The sequence below is a fragment of the Bombus pascuorum genome, chromosome 3 (assembly GCF_905332965.1).
Source record: "Bombus pascuorum chromosome 3, iyBomPasc1.1, whole genome shotgun sequence".
In the NCBI taxonomy this organism is placed as follows: Eukaryota; Metazoa; Arthropoda; class Insecta; order Hymenoptera; family Apidae; genus Bombus; species Bombus pascuorum.
In genome coordinates, this window is record NC_083490.1 from 19,321,823 (window position 1) to 19,343,563 (window position 21,741).

General features: G+C 38.9%; 1 protein-coding gene across 2 annotated transcripts in view; it reads right to left on the reverse strand.

The window, feature by feature from the left end:
* Window positions 1–21,538, reverse strand: part of LOC132904809 (PH domain leucine-rich repeat-containing protein phosphatase 2) — an 84,982-nt gene extending 63,444 nt beyond the window's left edge. Inside the window, exons 1-2 of one of the 2 annotated variants that reach the window (XM_060955522.1) lie at window positions 19,436–21,534; window positions 2,295–2,448 (exon numbers count right to left, since the gene is read on the reverse strand). In XM_060955522.1, the coding sequence (XP_060811505.1) occupies window positions 2,295–2,448; window positions 19,436–21,334 (2,053 nt within the window). In that variant the 5' untranslated portion in view covers window positions 21,335–21,534. Of the gene's footprint in view, window positions 1–2,294; window positions 2,449–19,435 lie in introns of both variants that reach the window. The other variant, XM_060955523.1, reaches the window with a different exon arrangement.
* Window positions 21,539–21,741: the final 203 nt, after the last annotated feature.

Below are 21,741 nucleotides of genomic sequence, written 5' to 3' on the forward strand. Positions count from 1 at the left end.
TTCGACGACGTCCGTTCGGTCGTTCGCTGTGTGTATTTCGTTTTAATTGCGAGAACGAGAAGCGAAACGGTGAAAACGTGTTCACGATGTAATTATTTTAATTTTGAGCGCGAAATTGCGAAATGGAAACCGATGACAGGACGATTGAACGGATGAAAGGAACTACGGTTGAGAGCTGGCAATTGAAAATTGATGATTGACCAGTAATTGGAGACCACAGCAGAAGAATGTAATTCGCATCGTGTTTTTGTTTTTTAGCCCTTTAACGACCAAACGCTTAAATCGTTAGCCGAAAATTCTGAAAATGATATATAGCGGCGAACAGGCATAACGCGATGAAATATTTCAAATTTGAAAGAGTTACCTTATCTTCTCCACTTACCAGGTTAAGCACTAAAACGGAATATTAGAATGTAGAATTGATTTCGTCAAACTGAAATAGAGTAAGACCTGGGGGAGAAATTAGGATGAAATAGTGGTTAAATTAGAATAGGGTCAGGTTGTAATTGATACGAAATGGAAGTTGAATCGATACTACGTTCAAGAATACATGTAGCTCTGCATCTTTTTCAAGCAGAATAAAAGATGGCAAACAGAAATTGGATTTGGACGATCAATATATTGATAATAAAAGAAGACAAATTGAAATTATAATTGTGCTTATAAATTTTAATTTAATTATAACTGTTGCGAATTGACGCCACCGAAAGATATATCCGTTGCATTTTTTCCAAAGTAAATAAAATAATACGAATCAATCGCGATGTATCAAATTAATTAATTAAGTTAATCGCCTGAGAAAACGTTCTATATCGTCCGAATTATAGGTATAGTCACCAGAATTTTCCAGCACCCGTATAGTTAGTGCGCAATTACGCGTCTAGCAAATGATTGATACTACGTCTATTATAGCGAGCTCCTTAATCAGGGCTCGTTACAAAAACATGTCATTTCGATATTTAACCTTTTCGCATCGCTCATAAATAAAGTGAGACGTTAAAATTCTTCACTTCTTGTAACCAGCGGGAAAAAACGACTTATCGTGTTCTTTCGTAGTTTTCATATAATCCCTTTTTACAAATAATTATAAGGATATAATGGGTAATTTTATTTAATCTCATCACGAATTTTTATGCAATTTCATCAAGCTTCGTCAAACTCATTTAAATTAATTACATTGTCCACCAGAATCTCTCGGTTTCTGGCCGCTGACGTTGCAGTTAAATATCATCATTCTCGTTAAAGAGCTTTCGGATTTAATGTTATTAAATTTTTAATTAACAACTCCATTATCTTTCAACTTCTCATTTACACCTTAAACGTTCGTTCAAACTCATTGTAATTTATTCATTTAATCCTCATTGTAGACTGATCATAGCAAAATTGATATTGATCCTGTTACGGTCTCCCAATTTTTCAATCTTAATGTGTGCATAATGCATAAATATATTACATACCGCTTGCTTTATTATCCAGGAATGCATTACGTATATTTATGCATAAAATACTCACATAGGTACTCGTTACAGATCAGTCGTTCTAACGTTAACTGGGATTTACAGTAAACATAAAAACTTGCTAAATTTCTTTGAACTCTTTGATGTAGCAAAAATTCGAAAGCCGAGAATATATGAAAGAATCGATCGAAAACAAGTGTCACTACACGAGCAATTTCAGGAGCGCGATAACCTACGTTCGCCAAGTTGCCTGAGAGGCGTCGTGTTCAATAAAAGGACGGGCCTATGGCATTTTCGACGGTGTCGCTGCACGTGAAATTTCGTTACATAGTCCGTGTTCCCCTGTCGTGGTCGAGAATGTGCAGGCTGCAAATGAGGACCGACACGAACCTACATCGTTCGACGTTGCACTGACAGAGATGAAAGATTGCACCCGTGATTTACGTTGAAACGACCGGGATTTTTTAACCAGCTTCTTTCTTTTTTAAATATAATAATGGAAGATTTTTTAAACTTACGTTATTCGAATATAAAAACTAACTGATTCGGTTTTTTAAATAGAAATTGAATGATTAATATACGGGTAACAAATTAACTATACTATTCCCAGAATCTCATCAGTCCAACAAACTCGAACGAAAGTGCCTCCATTTCGATCCTAATGTTATTCTACAGACTCTCGTCTTGGTGAGAGCACCACGAACCGTTGGTAGACACGAAAGAACATCGAGCCTAACAAGAAAAATCGAAATAAAACGCGTATGGTCTACGATAAGTGGACACGAAACAACGTCGAAGCAAGGGACCAGCTCGTAGAATAGAATAAATCACACTCACCCACGTGGAATGCGATGAGGTGTCGTAATTCAGGATCGACTCCGAGTCTTGACCGCCTGGATACATCCTGGTAGCCGAGCTTTTGAAGAAATTGGTCCTGTATTTCGAGTGGTTTCTCGTGAGAAGCCAATCTCCTTCCAGACTCGCCTCCGTACTGAAAAACGAGCGTAATCTCTTAATGGATCTTATTATCGGCTCGTGCGGCAAATACAATCTCTGATCTAGCTTACATAAAAAGAAACGTAATCTCGTTTGTAAAGGATGAAGTGAAATTTGTAGCATAAAAGCGGATAATTCCTTGTGGAAAGGAGAAATCCTACGTAACGTTTCTTATGGGTAGCAAAATAAACAAGTCGAAGATGATATATTCTTTAAACGATACTTATTGCTCCATAATAAAATTTAAAAAGGTTTATCATAGCTCTGGTAAATAATAAAATCGTCCTGAATCTTCTTATTTACAATTTTTTTAATTAAATTACGTTCTATCAAAAAATAATAAAACATCCAGATATTTTTGAACAGTGCAGTGTACACGGTAGAATTGATTAATTTTATTTCCTCGTAGCTCAAATATCGAAGCTTGCGAAAAACTATATCCAGAGATAAATACGATGGATAGGGGCTGTTTAAAAAAGAGAGGAAGAAAGGAAATTTCGGCTGGTATTTTTCATTTGCTCTCAGTCTGGCAACGTCGCAGCGTTTCGTCACGAACGAACGAGTTTTCGCGTGTTTCCGCGTAAATCTTCCTAACTTAATTAAGCCGAACGCGCTAGCTGGCCACGTTCCATCTTAATTTCGACAACGAGGCCTGCGATGTTATTCGAAAGCTCGCGATATTCCACGGCCGTGAATTTTCCGGATCGAAGCCGCGCTTTCCTTTCATCTTCGGTAATTAAAAAACATTTCAACGTGACGTGGTCGGGTTTCACCACGCGCTCGATTCGTACGTTAGTTTGAAAACACTAATGATAACCACGGTGAGGTACATCAAAACTTCCATAACAGATGGATGACTGAACTCTTTATTCCCGGAGTAGTTTGTGATTAGTTCGTTAACTCGTTGCTAATAACAAAGGGTGTGTGCTTTTGTTTGAAAACTGAAACGAAATGGTATTGTAACGAACACGTGTTATTTTATTACTCGTTACTTCGACATCTTTCAAATTTCAACGATTTTGTTTCGTTTGAAATTTCAGTCGCCCTTTTTCCACCCGAGAACTTTTTTTTAACGAGAATATAAAATAATAGCCAGTTAAATTTGAAATCTATGTGGCGGATGTGATACGGAGATTTGGCTATATTGATTACAGAGATAATCAGGATGCTTGCTGTTGCAAACGTCCAATGTATTTCAAATCAATTTCTTAAATAACTGATAACGTCGATAGACGTCCTTACAGGAGATTTTATTCCGCTGAAGTAAATCGCATGTAGAAACTCGACAAAGACTCGTAAATGCTTTCGTGTCGTGACAATCGCCTACCAAATGATTACTCGTATTATTCGTGACTAATTAACTAGCGCTCGCGCTCGCGTCCGCTTATTTATACTGGTCGAGGGAGAGTCAGAAAATTCGAATTCACGTTTCATCGAAGGTTGCACGTAGCGGCGACATTGTTTTGCTCGGAGTTTGTTTATCATTGCGTTTCATGCGTCAAGGCAGTGTCGATGTCCCGAGGCAAAACAACGACACGAGTCGCTCTCGCTTCGCTTCGTCCTATGACCATGTGTCACTACATCTTCATAAAAGATATAACTTAGAAAAAAAACGAAGCTGGTACCCCGCTGGGGGTAGCCGCCCACATGCTATATTATTTTTTTATTTATATTTTTTTTTCTTCACCAACAAGATATAACACTTTACCAAATGTCCGCAAGGACAAATTGTAAAATAACCAAAATAAAATAAAAAAAAAACTACATCTATCTCTAACAATTATCGACGTGAGCAGAAAATATACATTTGTACGTTAAAGTATCGAGTTCTATATTTAATCAATTGCTTAATATTAATTTTCCTAATAAGCATGACGAGAGAATCGTGCACCAACGAATTCAATCGTTCGTTCGCCTCGTCATAAAATTCTAGTAACGAAACTCTTCATCAAAATAACATAAACAACCTGCCGTCACATTCGCTCTGACATTATCAAATTCTCAAACGCCCAGTATCCACTCACGTCGATCGAAAACCCATTAAACATCCAATTCGAACGCCAAACCTTTCGAACAATCCCAATTCGAACTGCAGCATCGTGCCGCGCGCTGCTGTTTACGATTTCCGTTTTACTACTTCCTGTGGCCGGGCAACGGGATCGAAATTGCCAGTAATCCATGGCTCAGCGATCGCTACTCACGATCGAAACGCGTTATCGACCAATAGGGAATGATAACGCGGTCACGAAATTTTAAGGATTCCAATTCGAAACACCAAAAGGATACCAACGTGAAATGCTCGTAGGGAATGTTCTGAACTGATGGAAACATTTTTGATGTTGGCATATTCGCGGCTGATGGTTCTGACGCCAGAGCCTTGGCTAGACGCTGCCTACAATTTCCATAAGTTCAGAGCTGATAGCCACAAAATTCTGTTATCAAAATACGACTGAATTTAAAAGTATTGCTTTATTATATCACGATTTCATTATTTACAACCACTTGTCCTAACCGCTGAATTCCTGTTGCAAATAGGTCCGCCTTTTTCATCCAGCCACGATAACTGAAAAATATATGTCTCTTATTTTATCTTCTGCCCTCGTTTCTTCTGAATTCGTAGCGAAGAAGCTGCGGATGGGATTTCTCGCTCATACGATGTGTATAACTGTCTATGTGTATAGAATAGGGAATTCCAACAAAAAGCGCGTTGAGGTATTGAAACACTGGATAGTATACGGTACATTGTGTAGCGAAGTAAAGCCAATAAATTAATAATCAATTTGTATTCTTTGACCAACTGCGTAGGGGATTAACTGTATTGCGGAATATCGTAAAATTATCTCAATTCCCATTGCGTGGAAATTCCTTTTTGAGGTGAACGATATGCTGAAAACCGTTAAATATGATAATTTGGCGGCAGTTGAAAAAAAATTTACGCAATGACGCGAATTCATGTCAACGGAAACCAAAAACAGAATCTAAAATGACGCGAATACGCATCGCTGGCAACCGAAAACAGAATTCGAAATGACGTGAATTCACGTCAACGGTAGCGAATGTATTAATGCGAGCAGTGACTCGTAATAGAGAAACATTCTTATAATTCTACCAAACACCGCAAGTAGTTTTAGTATCTTCACCCCTCGAAATCACCATTTTTGCGCATTTGGTTTGATGCTTCAAGCATCCAGGCGACGAGTTGTAAAGTTTTCGATCCAGAACCGCCTGTAAGACAAGGTTCTCATAAGAAACCGCTTCGTCGAGTGGTCGAAAGGAGTTTTCAGCGTTGCGTCAATCGAGAAGTTTCTGGTTCTCCTTGGAAAAAGTCCACCTTTGACCAAACAGTTTTTTACCTGCAATCAGTCAAACTTTCTCGGAAGTTTGATCATTTTGCATCACATAGCGACGAGTTTAATCGTTTTTTTCCTAGACGTTCCTTTTTTCAGGTTTTTTTCTTCCTCTTTGATTCCTCTGTAAATCGATGCATTTTTCCTAGAAACTTCTAGTTTTCTTTTTTTTTAAGGTAGGTTTAGTTGATTGTCTCGGGTAATTTGGAATGTGGAGAAAGCTGGTTGAAGCTTGTTAAGATATATCGAGCGGTTCTGGCAATTTTGAAGATTAATTCATCTTGTGGTCGGAATACAAGCGACGTGAGTTGCGATAAATCAATTTAAGATTTAATCTGCTGTCTTACAATATCAAAATTATGGATCCCATAAAACGAAGGCAGTTTGTATCTAAGATGAATGTTAACTTGACTTTACTTTCAGCTCACATAGTTCTAGATTAGCGAATGCAAGTTGTCGCCATTGTTCTCTATCGTCCACAAAAATACTAAAACAATTATTTATTGCGCAAATCTTCAGGCTTCGTAAATAACAATAAATCCGTGATTAAACGTCTCATCGCTAATCTCTATTTCTTTTGCTTCCCACTTATAAAAATAAAAAAAAAGAAAAAGAAAGAAACGAAGAAATAATTCCGTTGCAGGTAATAATTTCTATTTTTTAATATGGAAATATCTCGAGAAAGTTTATTCGTTGGATTATTAAAAAATAATCGACCGCGAATGTTACACCGAACGTCGTTTCGTTCAGCGTAATTAAAATATTCCGTTACTGCGCCACGTTTTTCCATTACGATTTTGAACATTAACACGTGTTCAACACGAAAGTACGTATGTTTCGTGGATCGCTCTGCAATTACCCGCCACGTAGAATTACGTCGTTTAGTTTTTGTTTCGACGGAAACGTTCGCAGTATCGGGATTCCGGATTCATTTTGGCGAAATATGGCTAGGTCTAGATTTATTGGCGCGAATTTCGTTGGACGGCACAGGTTTTCAAAACGAAGTAAAAAATTAAGGGATAACATTTTTTTGCTTTTTCGTTTTTCAAAGCGATCAAACGGTGTATGTAGCTTGGATTTTTCTTGCATGTTCGATTCATTTTAGAATATATATTTTACATTTACATTCGATACACTTTCGATGTGATTAAAAAAAAAAGAAAATTATACTTTATAAGTAATTAATTAAATCAAGCGATAAATCTATGTCTTATAAACTAATCTCGAATTTTAGTACCATTATATCCGATCGCTATGCCGATGATTTTACAATCCGTGCGAGAACTCGTTCAACGAAAATTTCCTCCCTATTAAAATTGTTAAAGATTAATCGTTTCAATTTTCCGAAACGTTCAACACTCGTACCGCGATGCAAATAAATTAAATTCACGAGTTACTCGGAAGCGCAAAAACGAGGTTGCCGACTAAACGTCAAACCCGATGATGAAACAACGGTTAATAACGCAGGCAATGCCGTGTAAATGTCACCAAGAAGTACGAACAGACGCGTGTACAGTGTACAATGTACATAAATGGCGTCTACAGAGAGACAGTGGGTCGGCCGCTGCAATATCTTCGAGATTATTTCCTTTGGCGTAAGTTCCGCCATCCAATGTCACTTCCTGCGCATCCTCTCTATTTAGAGGAAATCAAAAAGGCTGGCCATATTTCGGAGGTTCTATAAAAGGGCCTCGTTTTGTTCGAAGGAAATGATCGTCCTTGATGAAAATTTCGGCATGACGTACGATTAAAGCGCTATTATCACTTTGACGGCCACGTCGAAATCACATGTTTCGCTCAGGACGCCACGGGAGTATTTTTATTATTCAAAGCATATTGTTACGCCACGAGGCTTAGTATAAGTCGTATTTCTAACCGTCGCCCGCGGTCCTACAGCGTCGCAGACGGATCGTCTTACTTGCCCGACGAAATATATACAATGTATCGACGAGCGCATTGTTGTCACCAAGCAGCGAGTTCCAGAAACGTCGATTTCGGTCCCTTATTTACAAACAAAACAGTTACTATAGGCGCGAACGGTTGCGTGACCCGAGCGTAGTTGGGGTCGTCTCCCCGAGAAGACGAAGAATTGATCTAAGGGCAATCAGTCTCATTTGAAGATTCAAACGACATACATCGAGAGGTCTGACGATTGAAAATAAAGTCGCTTAGTCTAACGAATTCATTGAGAGATATCGTAAAGTCGGGTCGAATTTTTGTAACGCATTAACTGTATTCATCGCTATATAATTCGTGACGCTTTTATTATTATACAATTTATTGTTGAATATACAAGCCATATTAACCTGTTAGCACAGTGTTAAATTCATTGAATCACCTCTGTTATCTTAACCGAAACAGGGGAACGACTAATTCGCGGCGACGATTATACGAATCGTAGCGAGAATTTACGCCTCTCGCTCACGCGTTTTCTACGCGATCGCGTCTCTCCGCGAACGGTCGTAACACATATAATGGCAAAATAATAATAAATTGATGACGTAAGACAACATTCTTCCGCAATGGACTGTTTATCTTGTTGGTGGTCACGGGTGACCACCGTGGCATCTTGGTAATAGTTAATAGCGACATATTATAACAAGGCTTCGTTTCTTTCACAAACCATTCGCATTCGTTGTTTCGTCGTAAACAAACCGTCCAGGATATATTGTCAAAACGTGTAGAAGATATTAGTAAACAGTATTTGCTCATTCTATATATAATAGTAAGGTATGTTTGTACTTTACTAACTTCAATCGTATGATTATAAAGCAGCATTTACGATTATTTTCTAAGCTGTGTTTATAATAATATTCGTAGATTATCCCTTAAAGATACGGATGTAAACACAGTGCTCCGTTAGATGCAAGATTTGTCTTCATTTTTTTAAATTGATGTTCTAATAAAAATGTTTTCAATGTGTTCAGTGGGGCACTTTTTATTTCTATCTATGTCAACGTTCAATTTTCATTCAATTTTGACAATTGTAAGAAGTTTAGGCGCTCCGATCACCAATGACCACCGTGGTGTCACGTAAAATAAAAAGATCGAAGATGTAAATAAAAGATAAAAATAAAAAATAAAAAAAAAGGAGAATTTATTTCAAACACTTGTTTTTCACTGGCTACGATTTGCTTCTGAACTCTAGGCGCGACCTTTTAAGACTCTTACAACTTGACTTTCGGCGGAATCTGATTCTTTTTCTTTGTCATCCCTCGATATCATCCCCACTATCCACGCGTTTGTTAGGCGTTCTCGAATATTCGGCGAAAGGACCGTTGGGATATCGAGGGTTCATTAGGCACTTTACTTCGGCGACGTACATTGTTGCCGAGTGCCGTCATATCTTTATTTTCGTCATCGCCTCATCGGTTCCGAAACGCGGCCTGGTCTCTCGTGTGGTTGGCGTCACAGGAGGAATCGTGGCCGGTCATATTTCGACGAACGTGGCAGTCAAAGTGTTAAGTAAATTTGTAGCGACAAAGTTGTAGCTGCAGTTGGCTTCTCTTATTCGCAAGTTTACGAAGTTTCGATTCTAATGGGACGCTGTTAATGTTTGTAGAAATGAGAATCAATGAGCAGATACTGAGAATTCGTGACACAGAAATTCACTAACATACGCGGTTTGTTGGAAAAGCAACGAGATTGACTGTTTTACGGTCTGAAATTGGCAACGTTAATTAAAAACAAATAAATACAAGTTTCTGAATCTGTTAACACGTCCACCGTCGTATTAGCGACATTCCTATGAAACTACCATATATAAGTTGGAAATAAGATCCCCTCAAAAGATTGGACGCGCAAGAAGCTCCGTTCTCGAGCAATCTCATCTGCAAAGCTAGCGAAATATCGTAAGCGATTTTCTCTAGAAAGGCGTCGCTATTCTATCAGTCGATCGCTTATCAATCGATTCGATTCCACCAGACGATCTTTCTGTCAGCTCGGAAACGCATTGTCCTCTGGAAGCGATCAAGCTACCGCCTGATATCTCCGAGACTTTCCTTGCGAACGAAAACAAATGGGTTGCGAAATTTTCTTTACCACCTTCATGGACATATGGAGCTCTCTGAGGAAAATAAGCCGTTGTTTCCATTAAAAGTATCGTCTCAGTATCTATATATAAGTTTATGTATAGAATTGTGACGCACTATAAAATATATGTTCATATGTTTTACATCTTTTATATGTTTAACATTTTTGGAGTCGAATTCAGGTTGAAAATTCTCGTCAACCTATCAGAGCTTTATTTTCGTTCAATAGAAATGACGTTATCGATCCACAAGAGAGAAACTGGGCTACTTGTTGTCCCCAGAGACTTGCATGTAATTAACAAAACTCATTATGAGCATCCATCGTTTATGTATATGTAGACAATTTATCGCGGTAATTTCGTTCGTTTCGAAAATACGAAATATTTCGAAACAGTGTTTTTAAAATTCGTTGGGTGTAGATAAATTATAACGGGATAATTTCAGATTTGCATTAGAGTTAAATAAATGATCGCAGAACTGCAAATGTGTGACTTTTTATTTTCTGCAGAAAGCACACAGAGTTCATTACAAAAAATTGTTGGTTGGTTTGTTATAAATCAAAGTTGAATATATTCAATTTCTTCTTTTTTTTTGCATCCTAACTTGCCACATGTAGCAATAAAGAAAACGTATTTTTTCATTGAACTTCTTCCAACGACAATTTTTCCATTTAAAAATGGCGAAGATATATCTTCCCTTTATAGAGAGCTAAATAAAAACTTGGATGCTACCTTGTTCGCGAGCAACAATTTACGAGCTGTCGCGTTTAACGAGTACTCTTTACGGGCGAGTCGTTATTTAACGATTGCTGCTGCACAGGAACGAAGCTACACCCTGTTTCCCAGTCTATTCAACCCTTTTTATATGGCTAACATCGACGAAAGAAAAGGAAAAGAGTGCTAGAGAGAGAAAGGAACGAAGGAATATTCCGTTTAATGGTCCGCGATAAAGCCACGATCGCTTCGTCAAAAAGCACTTTACGCTTGGCCAGGTGTCCGGCAACTTTACGATTTTTATGAAAGCTCTAAGCTGGACACGGCCGCAGTTTATATTTATTTATGGCATGGCCGAGCCGCAGCGCGAATTCGTCGTTTTCGACTTTACACTCAAATCCACTTCCCCGGGAAATCGTACGTCCAATTTCTCTGCTCTTTTTTCCCCGAACTTTATGGGCTGAAACTGCTACTTTTTTCTCCTTTTGCTTTTTCCTTTTTTTTTTTACTTCCCATTTTCGATTTATTTACTTAGCTTTCTTTCTTTTTTGTTTGTAGAATACAAAGTTTGGAAGATATACGGTTACACAAAACGAAATTTCTTGCGTAGATTTTGGATTGCGATTTGTTTGCAAATAAGTTTCTCCTGGGAAAATATATTTTCCGGGCGAAAAAATGGAGCTGATATAAGCTAATAATACGTATATCTAACATTAAATGACACGTGAAAAATGAACTGAAAACGCTATCAAGTATTCTACCATTAACTACAACGCGTCAACAAAATTCCACTTTTATTTTCCATTTTTTATTTTCTCATTTTTTTTCTCATTCATTTGCAAAACGAATTAAAATCTCCGTTCTTTGCTATCACGATCCACTCGACATTAATCTCTAAACTCGAATGTACACAAATTCCCTCAAAAACCCTCCGCTACTACACATCCCTGGAACTTGTTTGGCCTTCAAAAGGATGGCACGAGCAGGGGTAAATCGTGTAATCGCTCTTTTGTAGCATAGCTGCGAACTTTCATTGTCGATTCGTTTGTGTACGGATCAAAACTCGCGAAAATTTCGTGGTACCGATTCCAGCAGGCGTATTGTGACAGAAAAAAAGAAAAAAAAAAAATAGAAGGAAAGAGGGAAGGGGAGAGTCGAAAAGGATTGCAATGCCTGAAAATGCTCTAATCGTGATCCTTTAATCCTCTTAGTGGAGGAACGTGAAAAGAAACGGCGAAAAAGTGGTGGAAAATTTATTACGTGTTTTACGTTGAAATAATATCGAGACTGATGAATGCCGGGGACGAGACGACTCGCAAAAACTTTCGACGAATCCGATTTCTACACATGTCTTTTTTCTTCTGTCTTTTTCAAGCTGAAATTGCGACGAAACAAAGAAATTCTTTCAATGCGTCATTCGCGAAAACTCGCGACAGTCACGCCGATTTTTATTGGATTAATTAAACAGTATCGAGCGAGCAACGAGTAGCGTAACATGGCGTGATCTAATGCGTGGTAATGAAGCTGCCGATAACGAAAAATGGATTTCGAGATATGGGGACGGTTAATTGGAAGATGTTCGCTGTTAATTTTTTGGTCGATGGAAATATTCGAGGACCCCTCTGGATTATCGATAATCGAGCTGCTCGTTAACCCGAATTCAGCTGAGTTTTGCCCTAGGTGCTGTATCACGTTTGAATTTGGATTCGCTGGACTTTAGGATCCTGTCAGGTATTTTTTAAACACGATCTTCTTTTATTTCTCGTACGAAGAATTAGCTTGCGAACAATAAATAATAACTCTAATACATATATCTCAACATAATATCAGAGAACGATAATATTAAGCTCATCCTTTATTCGTTGCACGCGAAAAATTTCTTTCCATCGTTTCGTTCTGCGCAACAATATTCTCGATAATTCTATAACTAAACGATCGAAAGAACCGATTCATCTGGTCTACGAAGGTTAATATTCATCCGCCACTGACTGATAGAGGAACGAGTGGATGAATTTGTAATAAAAAGATATATCGAAATATGTATAGGTATAGCGCATGCTGATCCAGATCCTCACTCTTACAGTGTTGCAATACAATAGGAAGAATTATAGGGAGCACGTTCATATATTTATAGCAAAGGACATTACCAAAAAGTTAACCTTGGTGTGTAGCTCTAGCTGAAGGCTACAAGAAACAGCAATAGAAAACTGTTTACAGCTTTTTTGTTTCTAGATCTTGTAACCCAAAACAAAATTTATATTTAAAGATACAATAACATGGACGTTTTCTAACAGCGGTTTCCGTGTCGCGAATATACAAAAGAAAAGGTGTAGAGTTTTTCTTGAAGTAATTAATTCAACAATTTTTTAATACAATAAGATTTCGACGAAGAAAAACCAGAAATATCGAGCAACATTGAAGCATAGTACGTTTATCCGCCTTTAGTCGCATCATCGCCGTTTCTTAACGGAGATTCGCCGGATTCTTTTTATCTGCGGCAGAAAACACGGCCACGAGAAGATTTAATAATTATCGGGATTTCATCAGCGAAAATAGTGGAATGAAACGGACGGTATGGTTCCCCATTTAACCATCGGTCTATCCCGTGGCGGATACTTAAATGAACCGCTTTCAATCCCGCGGCAGAATCTGAATCGAGCATTCGTCTGGAATTTTCCTGACGCTGAAGAGCCGACGACGGGGCTCGGATATTTTTAAGGTCATTTGTTATCCGGATTAAGCGTTGAAAAGCGTCCTTCTCACTTCTTGTTTCCGTCGAAGCGTAGGTTCGTTCTTTACACGAAGACGGATGAAAGGTCTTCCCTGCCGTCTAAATTAGCAAGGAATGTTCTCATCGGACAGCTGATTACGTTGGAATTAAGGTGAATGGCAGAAGATAGAGAGCATAGTTTTGAAGTTTCATATTAGTTATTAGATTTCTGGCTGGATTTCACATTCATTCTCAGGATTAATATTTTGAATGATTATTTTACAGAATTCACGTGATTCGTGCATTTTGTTGTTTTTAAAATATACTTTAGAAATATTTTACCATCGATACTTTTTTTTATAATCGTTTTGCTTTGTACCTTTGGTTTTTTACAGGTCGACTTTATTTCCTTTATTTGCTCAATGTATGCTGTCATTTTAAGCCGGAAAAACGAATTGCCCTGTATCGGCTTATGGCGTTTTGCGTGCGAAATTTTGTTCCATTTACTGAAACCGGCAGCACAGTGTTACGAATTATATCGTCATAGAAAATAATGCAGAATCGGTTCAACACTGAACGTACGCGGTGTACGAACACTTTTAGCGATTTTTTAATTGCGATATGCGCCCGAAACTCGCTACCGGAACGAGCTTTCAACTCGATATTTTAAATGTTAACGACCGTCGAAATATAATTTTTACTCTCTGTGCAATTACAAACGGCTGTTACGATATTGTTTCAAAGTGTTTCTCGTTCTAGATAATATTTTCGGTCGAAATCTGCGTTATGTAACATGCAATATTGCATAAAGAACAGTTTTTTTTTTTTTTTTTTTTAGAAATTTTGTTCTCCCTGTAATTTTCACTGTCCTCGATAAAGAACGTAAAATTCAGAATTTAGAAAGTATGAAATTTGGAAAGAATTGATTTCTTGTCATTAATGTATTGAGAATTTAATGAGAAATAATTTAGAAATAATATTTGCTCTTTAACATTAATTAAACGTAATATTTTACATAAATCTATTCTATTCTATTATGATCCTTGATTTAACAAGCCTTTCAAGGGCAGAACGTATAATGACTTTTCGTATTAAAGTCACAATCAAAGACGTAACTCGTATCTACCATAGCGTAGTGTTGCCCATTGTGCACATTGTTCCTACGTACCGACAGATGAGCTTGACGTGTCAAGCTCTGACAAGATTTGCCTTCAAGGCCTGACACTCTATGAATTACAGGTTTCTGATACCAAAATCTTACGTTAATTTCGAATATAGGAAATTCATATGGTTTCTATAGAAATTACAATTTCGTATATTTCATCAGTTATCTCATTAAAATCCTTTTAGAAAATTTGGGAAATTCTTTCTAATAAATGAACCTGTATATTTCTTAATAATATATTCTGAAATTTATCTAACAATAATTGAGACGCTAATAAATTTGCAACAACACAATGTTTGCTTGTTTATAGAGGCTTTCAAAGAAACTGGCTCGTAATATTACGTTTCTGATCGCTACGATCAATAATTAGCATATATTAACGTGTATACAATTTTATCCATCAGGAAACTTAGCTAACATTAATATGTCCGTAATTATACTAATTAAGACCGTTAGCGCACAGAAGCACACAAACGTTTATATACGACTGCACAGATTAGAAACTCCGGTACGTATACGTTTATACCTTTTACACGCGTATTTTCACTATCGCAACTAATTTATCAACGATCAACCGTAAAAAATAATCTCAAACAATCCTGTGATCAATTTCAGTTAAAATATGTTCGACGGTTGCCACGTGAATCCACGTTCATAAACAAGGTATCGATCATTTTTTAAACCGAACGAAATGAAGCTTCGATGAAAACTGAGGTATTTCAAAAATATTCATTGTTTATTAGTTTATCTCTGCAAAATTAAAATTTTTCGCTAAAGTACTCGATGTTGAAAATATTCTAAGTACATTTGCAGTTCATTTAAGCACGACTCTCTTCAAGGAAGTATAAAAAATTGTTTTATTTGCTGGTTAAATTCGAGGTAAAATTAAATGAATTAAAAAGTAACGCGTTTTTGAGCGAGTGGAACGGATCAGGCTTACTGGTATATATTTGACAAGAGATAGAACGTGATTTCATGCGAACGAAGCCAAATCCGTTGCAATGAATCGCGATTCGAGCTTAATCGCGTGTTTCTATTGATTACACGCTCGTCCATAACGTCGACGAGCAACAATTTAAACGAGAAAGCGTTTCCGATGGAAATATTGTGATAGTTGGAGAAATCGGCGCGAAATATTCGTCCGACGGATACGCGTTCACGCTTCGAATGATTAAATTCATATATTAGTTGCGCGCGACTAATTTTACGCTAATTGTTTCATCAAAGTGGAATAATTGTTGAAATAAGTGGGAATAATTTGACTGTTTTTGATTTAATTTGTACAAATTATATAAAAAAGTGTATGTGCGAAGATATAAAATTTAACGAAGAAATTTGCTTCCATATTACGATTCGTTTCCTGGAACAACTGCTTCGTAAACTGTAAATATTGTATAACAGAGAAAAAAGAAGTTTCTATAAATCAAATACGTACTTGACATTATTTTCTTATCTTTGTTATTTTTTACACTTTCGAACTAGATGAATTCTCGAAAGTCCTTCTAGTTGCGACAAATTGCTGGAATTCGAGTGAGACGGATACGTAAACCCGTGTGAACTTGTTCGCCCCTTATGTAATTAAACACCTGTTCGAAGCATGAACCGGTCACTCACGTGTTACGAACTGCCTGACTTCCTTGCCATAGTTTCTCAGATCGGAGACACCTGTTTCAACGGTGCTCTCAAACGCAACAGCTGCCCGGGAAAGTCGTTCGCATACCGTTCCCTACTCTAATGAATTTCTCCTGCAAGCTAAAGACGTTATCGAGATACCAAAGTTTGATCATACGTCATCGATTAGACATGATATATGTAAGCTTTCCTATACTATAACGTAGACAGCTTTAAGACTCGTTCGAGTTTAAGCCTCTTTTAACCTACTAACTGACTAGAATATTGATATTTCATTTTCTCGATAAGGATATTTTCGTCTTCCTCGTTCCCCTTCCTCCTGGTCTCCAAATATAAATATCATACACAACAAGAACTGAGAGAGTCAGAGATTGTTTTGATTTTTTTCAGTATGACGTAACAGTCTTAACACGTTCGTCGCCCAGCGTGATTCGGCCAAGTCTCCTGCGGGGCCCAAATCCGACCGCCGGTACGCAGAATGTAAATAGAGCGACAAGCAGGAATTCATCGTTTATCACCTTCGATTCATTGTTTATCGCCTTTGGTTCATTATAAAGAAAAAATTATTTATTTCTGAGATGGAGAAAGCGATAAGTTTTCCAGTTGGAGTATTCCGAGGGATTTCATGGCAGATATCTCAGATCTTTCATTTAGTCGAGAAGCATACTTGTGAGACGTACATCGGTGATTTTTTCATCCTCAAAATGTTCAGTAAACAGCGTGAATCAGTAGCGTGAGTCGGAAAGTGAGGAGAGTAGCGATGACGGAGTCTATAACTATTGTTCAAAGTGCCCAAAATCACCCCAAATGTGCTTGGAATGTTTTAACGAATACCATGCGATATAGAATAACGTAATATATTATCCAGAATATAAATTAATAAAAAGTATGGTATAATGTGCTTTTAATATTTTTATGTGGTACATCCTATATATAATACCGTATATTTAATTAACTCGAACAAGAAGAGCGTCACCATACCTTGGCGACGAGGTCCCCACGGAAGTATACCCATTGCACAGATATGTGCGACGTGGCGACGAACGTGTTAAGAGAAACGATAGAAGAAGAACAGATGAAGCGAAAACACGAAAATTCATCGTTATTGCGGCCGTCTGTACAGACGTAGGCAACGAGTTTGACTTCAAGTAGCCGACAGTATCCAGCTGGGGGGTTTCTTTTAAGAGGCACGCCTGCTATTTAAGTCTGAACCTCCTTTGATTATTGGCGCGTACCTCGTTATCTTTGAGGAGCCAGCTTGCGTCCTACTCATTATACAGCATCGGGCAAAGGGTCGGAAGGAAAGTTCGGGTAAAACGTACACGCGAAATCGGTTTGCCCGGATGAGAATAGCGAGTTAAGTCGAAAGCGACTCCCTTAGCTGATCTAATGTCACCTTTGTTTCTGTGTATCAAAGAGGTGGCCTGTTTTATTACGCGAAACAATGCACGATGCTCTTCAGAAGGATTGAAAGCAAAAGATTGCCTCGAACGGACGTGCAGAAGAGTATTTTATCGATTTTTTGAGCTTTTATTTTAAGAGAGAGATATTTCTAATAATTGAAAAAGATTGAAAGAGATAGCGACCGAAAGATATCGATTTTGGGTTAAGATGTAATGTAAGTACGTTTCAGTGAGTTTGCCGTTACAGTCCTTACAATGAGACGCCTTTCTGAACGTCTCACTGGCTCTTTAAGTTTACTCAATATCTGGTTTAACGTGACCTAAAATGCAGGCAGACGATATTATTGAGTATCGGAGATTCGGAACGATCACGTTTCCAATATACATATTACTCGGCAAATGTACAAAAAGGAGGTTAATAAAAGCAACTCGAATCAACATTGGTTTACAAATATTATCTCTCTTTCAAGCATTATGCCTCCAAATGGAAAATCTACATTTTGCAAGAATATACATCGATTAATTACTGTAAATACTGTTAACATCAAATTTTGTTTAAACAATGAAAGTAGAAGAAATTTTATACAGTGCAGCTTTGTCTTATGCAAACAATATTATAATGACAGAAAATTCTCGATTGTTTTAACTACTCGAAAGCTTGAGTCGCCAAATTTCGTCATTAAAATTATTAAATCATTCAAACTACTAAAACTTCCAAAAGGACAGTTTACAGGACGCGTGAACAAAACGCTATTGATAGCTTCCTATTGAAAGAAATGTTATTGATTCTGTGTCTTGTTCATCTGTCAAAATATCAGAGCTAAAATTCTGAAATCTCTAAATGCTCCATTCACTCATTCGCATCAGGCATTCAAAAGTTCCTCCTCGTTCATAGTTCCCAAATATCAAAATTACCTTCACCCCTCGATTCCGCCCTACGACTAAGAACGTGTAACGTTGCACATCATACATACATACACACATAAGCTACGCTTATCTTTCTTTCATCAAAAGGAAACGATAACTCTTTACCCTTTCTAAGGACGACGAAACGAAATCGCCTCGCTCAGATCCCTTCAGAGAGATCTTGCGGTGTGCCAGGATTTCCGGTCCGCCCGCTGTCGCAGACGTCGTTAATGCTCGAGCACGCGATAAAGCCCGCGGTGATATTCCGTTGAAACCCCTCCGCATTTTTTCCCCCGTATTTTTCTCCTTTTTCACGTCTCCTTCTCTGGGTTCTTAACTGTAGATATCGTTCCTTTTTTCAATTCCTTTCATTTTTCTTCTTGCCACCCACGCCTTCGCTTCCCCTTCTTAAATCGCGCTTTTTTATCACGTTTCCTCTAACCAGAGCTTCAACATTCTCACTTGATGGCCTGTCATATTCTTTTCTTACATTTATTTAAGAGCGTAACGCGATACCATTGTCTATTATTGCTTACGCGTGTGATTGGAATTGTTTATGGAATTTCGGCTACATGCAAGCGAAGCACATTGTTGTGTACGATTGGCGAGATTTTTACCGTACGATTTTTTAGTCTACAATTCAAAACGTTGCCATGATTCTTTAGCATCTAAATTTGTTTTGAGGTGAGACGCTTTGAAAATATTCCTAGTGTGAAATACTGCGTGACTCAGCTTCAAAAACGTCCGAACTTCGTTTAAAAAGCATCCAAATTACTGAGAAATGAACTCCCCTTAACAACTCGTCAACTTTTTTACCTCAGACGAATCAAACTGTCCTCATTTTCTTCTGACTTGGTTCGACTTTCAAACCAAACAAAAAAGAAGAAAAGAAAAAGAAAAAACATTTCAATTTCGAGTAAACATCATCCAACGACGTCGCAAAGACGTCGACAACTCCGTCGTCGTACCAGTTCCTCATTAGCATGTCTGCCCCTCTCGTTAACCCGAGCGGTCGCGCAACCTTTGCGTCGTAAATCAAATGAATAATTAGCCGCGGAAGTTCGGGGCCGCTTACCTGTATAAACAGAGACAAGTCGTCGCCTAACAGCATGTCCCTGCAGACGTCTCTAGCGGTGGTATCCAGAGTGAGATAGACGAGGCTGCTCTCGATCCCGGTGTGTATCCTGACCCAACCACTTCCACCAGTGACATCTACACCGACACCGGAGTCCCAAGAGGAATTAAAGGTCTCTTGGAGTCCGGCCACTTTCGGGTTGGTCAGCTGCGACAACGAGCCGCTACTGTTTTGCATAAAGTCATCGAAGCTGTCCCTCTTTTTCTTCTCTTCGTTCTTCGAGTCCTCGACCGTAGTCGTTCCTCCTTCTATTTTTTCACGATCAAATTTATCGATAGTCTCGTCGAGATTTTCCAGAATCTTGTGAGCCGTCTGATCGATAACCTGGCTACGTTTCTCCTCTCGAGACCTATCATCAGTCTGATCGATTCCAGCCGCACGCTCGGTCTCCGTTTCGTCTCGATCTATCGCCTCTTTCGATGTGCTCGTCCCACCTCGATCGTCCCCGTTCGCCAACTCGATTCTCGTTTCGTTAGAGCGATCGCTGTACGTTTCTGGATACAATCTGGAGTTCCCTAGACAATCGGTGTCATCGTTGATCGTACCGTCTACGTGCTTTTTCGACTCTTCCTGACCATCGTCGTCCTCGATCGGGTAAAAAACACTCTTCCTTTCCTCGTTTTGTCTTGATCTACTACCGTATTCGGTCCTCGTAGCCGTCCGCCTATCCTTATCGTCGTTGATCTCGCAGAAACCCGGTTTCGGAGCCATGATGAAGTTCTCATTATCGCGAAGGATTCTCGATTTCGACAGCGTTTTCGTCGATCGTTTCTTGTCTAACGCGTCCAGTCTATGATCCTTCGAGACAGTCAATTTCTCGCAGTGATCCTTGGAGAAGGTGAACTTGTCGATGTCCAGCTTTCGCTGCGTCAACAGATCTTGACACGATCTCTGAATTACGCATTCTGTTTTTGTTCTTCCCTTTCGTCTGGCTTCCGCGTATACGTACTCCTCTTTTCGCGGCTCCTTTTCTTCCTTCAAGGACGATCGACATCTGCCACTCTGCTCTTTCGAGGTACTTTTAGACAGAGTATCCTTCGCCTCTTTCAAATGATTCTTGATCCTAGATTTCTGCTGAAATCGCTCGTAGTTGGCTAGGATCTTCTGGTTCAGCTCGTGAATCACCTCCAGCCTCTTGGAGATCGAGTCGTTAGTTTTGTCAACCTTTTTTCTGCCCCACTTCCCATTTACGCTTTCGTGCTCGTCGTTTTTCCCGCATTTCTGCGACTTGGTCCCAGAAGACAGCTGTCGCCTCTGCTTCGTCGATTTTCTGGACCCAACGGTCCCCTTGCTGGGGATTCCTATTTCATACTTCGAATCGCTTTTGATCACGTTCTCTTCTTCCTCCTCCGCCCCTGGACGCTCGATCACGTCCACATCGATCGACCACGAGTCTTTCCGTCTTTTCTCCGCCTCCGACTGAAATCCCGATACGTTCATGAACTGTAGACTCGTCTTGCCGATTTTCCCATTCTCTCGGCGCTCCTGCTTATCGACCATCACCTGTCTGCCGTTGGTCTCCGGCTTCTTCCGATTTCCACTCAATTCTATTCCTTTCTTCGCGTCCGGCCGAACCTCCAGCCCTGGACTGGATCCACTGCTCAGGCTGATTCTCTCGTTCAATTCCCAATTGATCGACGCCTTACCTTTTGTGTCGATCACGTTTCGACTAACTATCGGGCACAGACCGAGCTTCTGATTCAGATCTTGCTGGGGAATCGGTTGGTTGGCTGTGTTTGCGTTTAGTCGAACCTTCAGTCCCCTAGTCGAAGACAATCTGCGGGATCTCCTAAGCTTGTTTGACGCAGTACTGCCTGGGGATCCGCTCGCTATCACCATTTTGATTGCGGATCATTCCTCTATTGTATGGGAGGTTGACTCTACTGGATAATGAGATTAAGACAGTATCTTGTGATTGATTAACCGAGTTATGGGCTGGATTGTTTGATTCTGAAGGGATGTCTCGGTTGTCCTGAATCGGGCTTCATGGTCGTAGGATGGGCTTTGTCGGAGTGAGTGGTGTTGACGAATAGCTTTTATGCGAGTGTCTCTTGATATTGGAATATGCTATCTGAAAGAATAGAATGAATCGGTTGCAGTGTTTGAAATAATTAAAGAGCAAAGCTTCTGCCTTAAACCTCTTTTGTTTTAAATGTTTTTTCAATTGTATGTTCAATAGTATGTTAATTATAAGTGATGTATAATTAAGTATTTACTATAGTATAAAATTATAAATTTCGATGGGA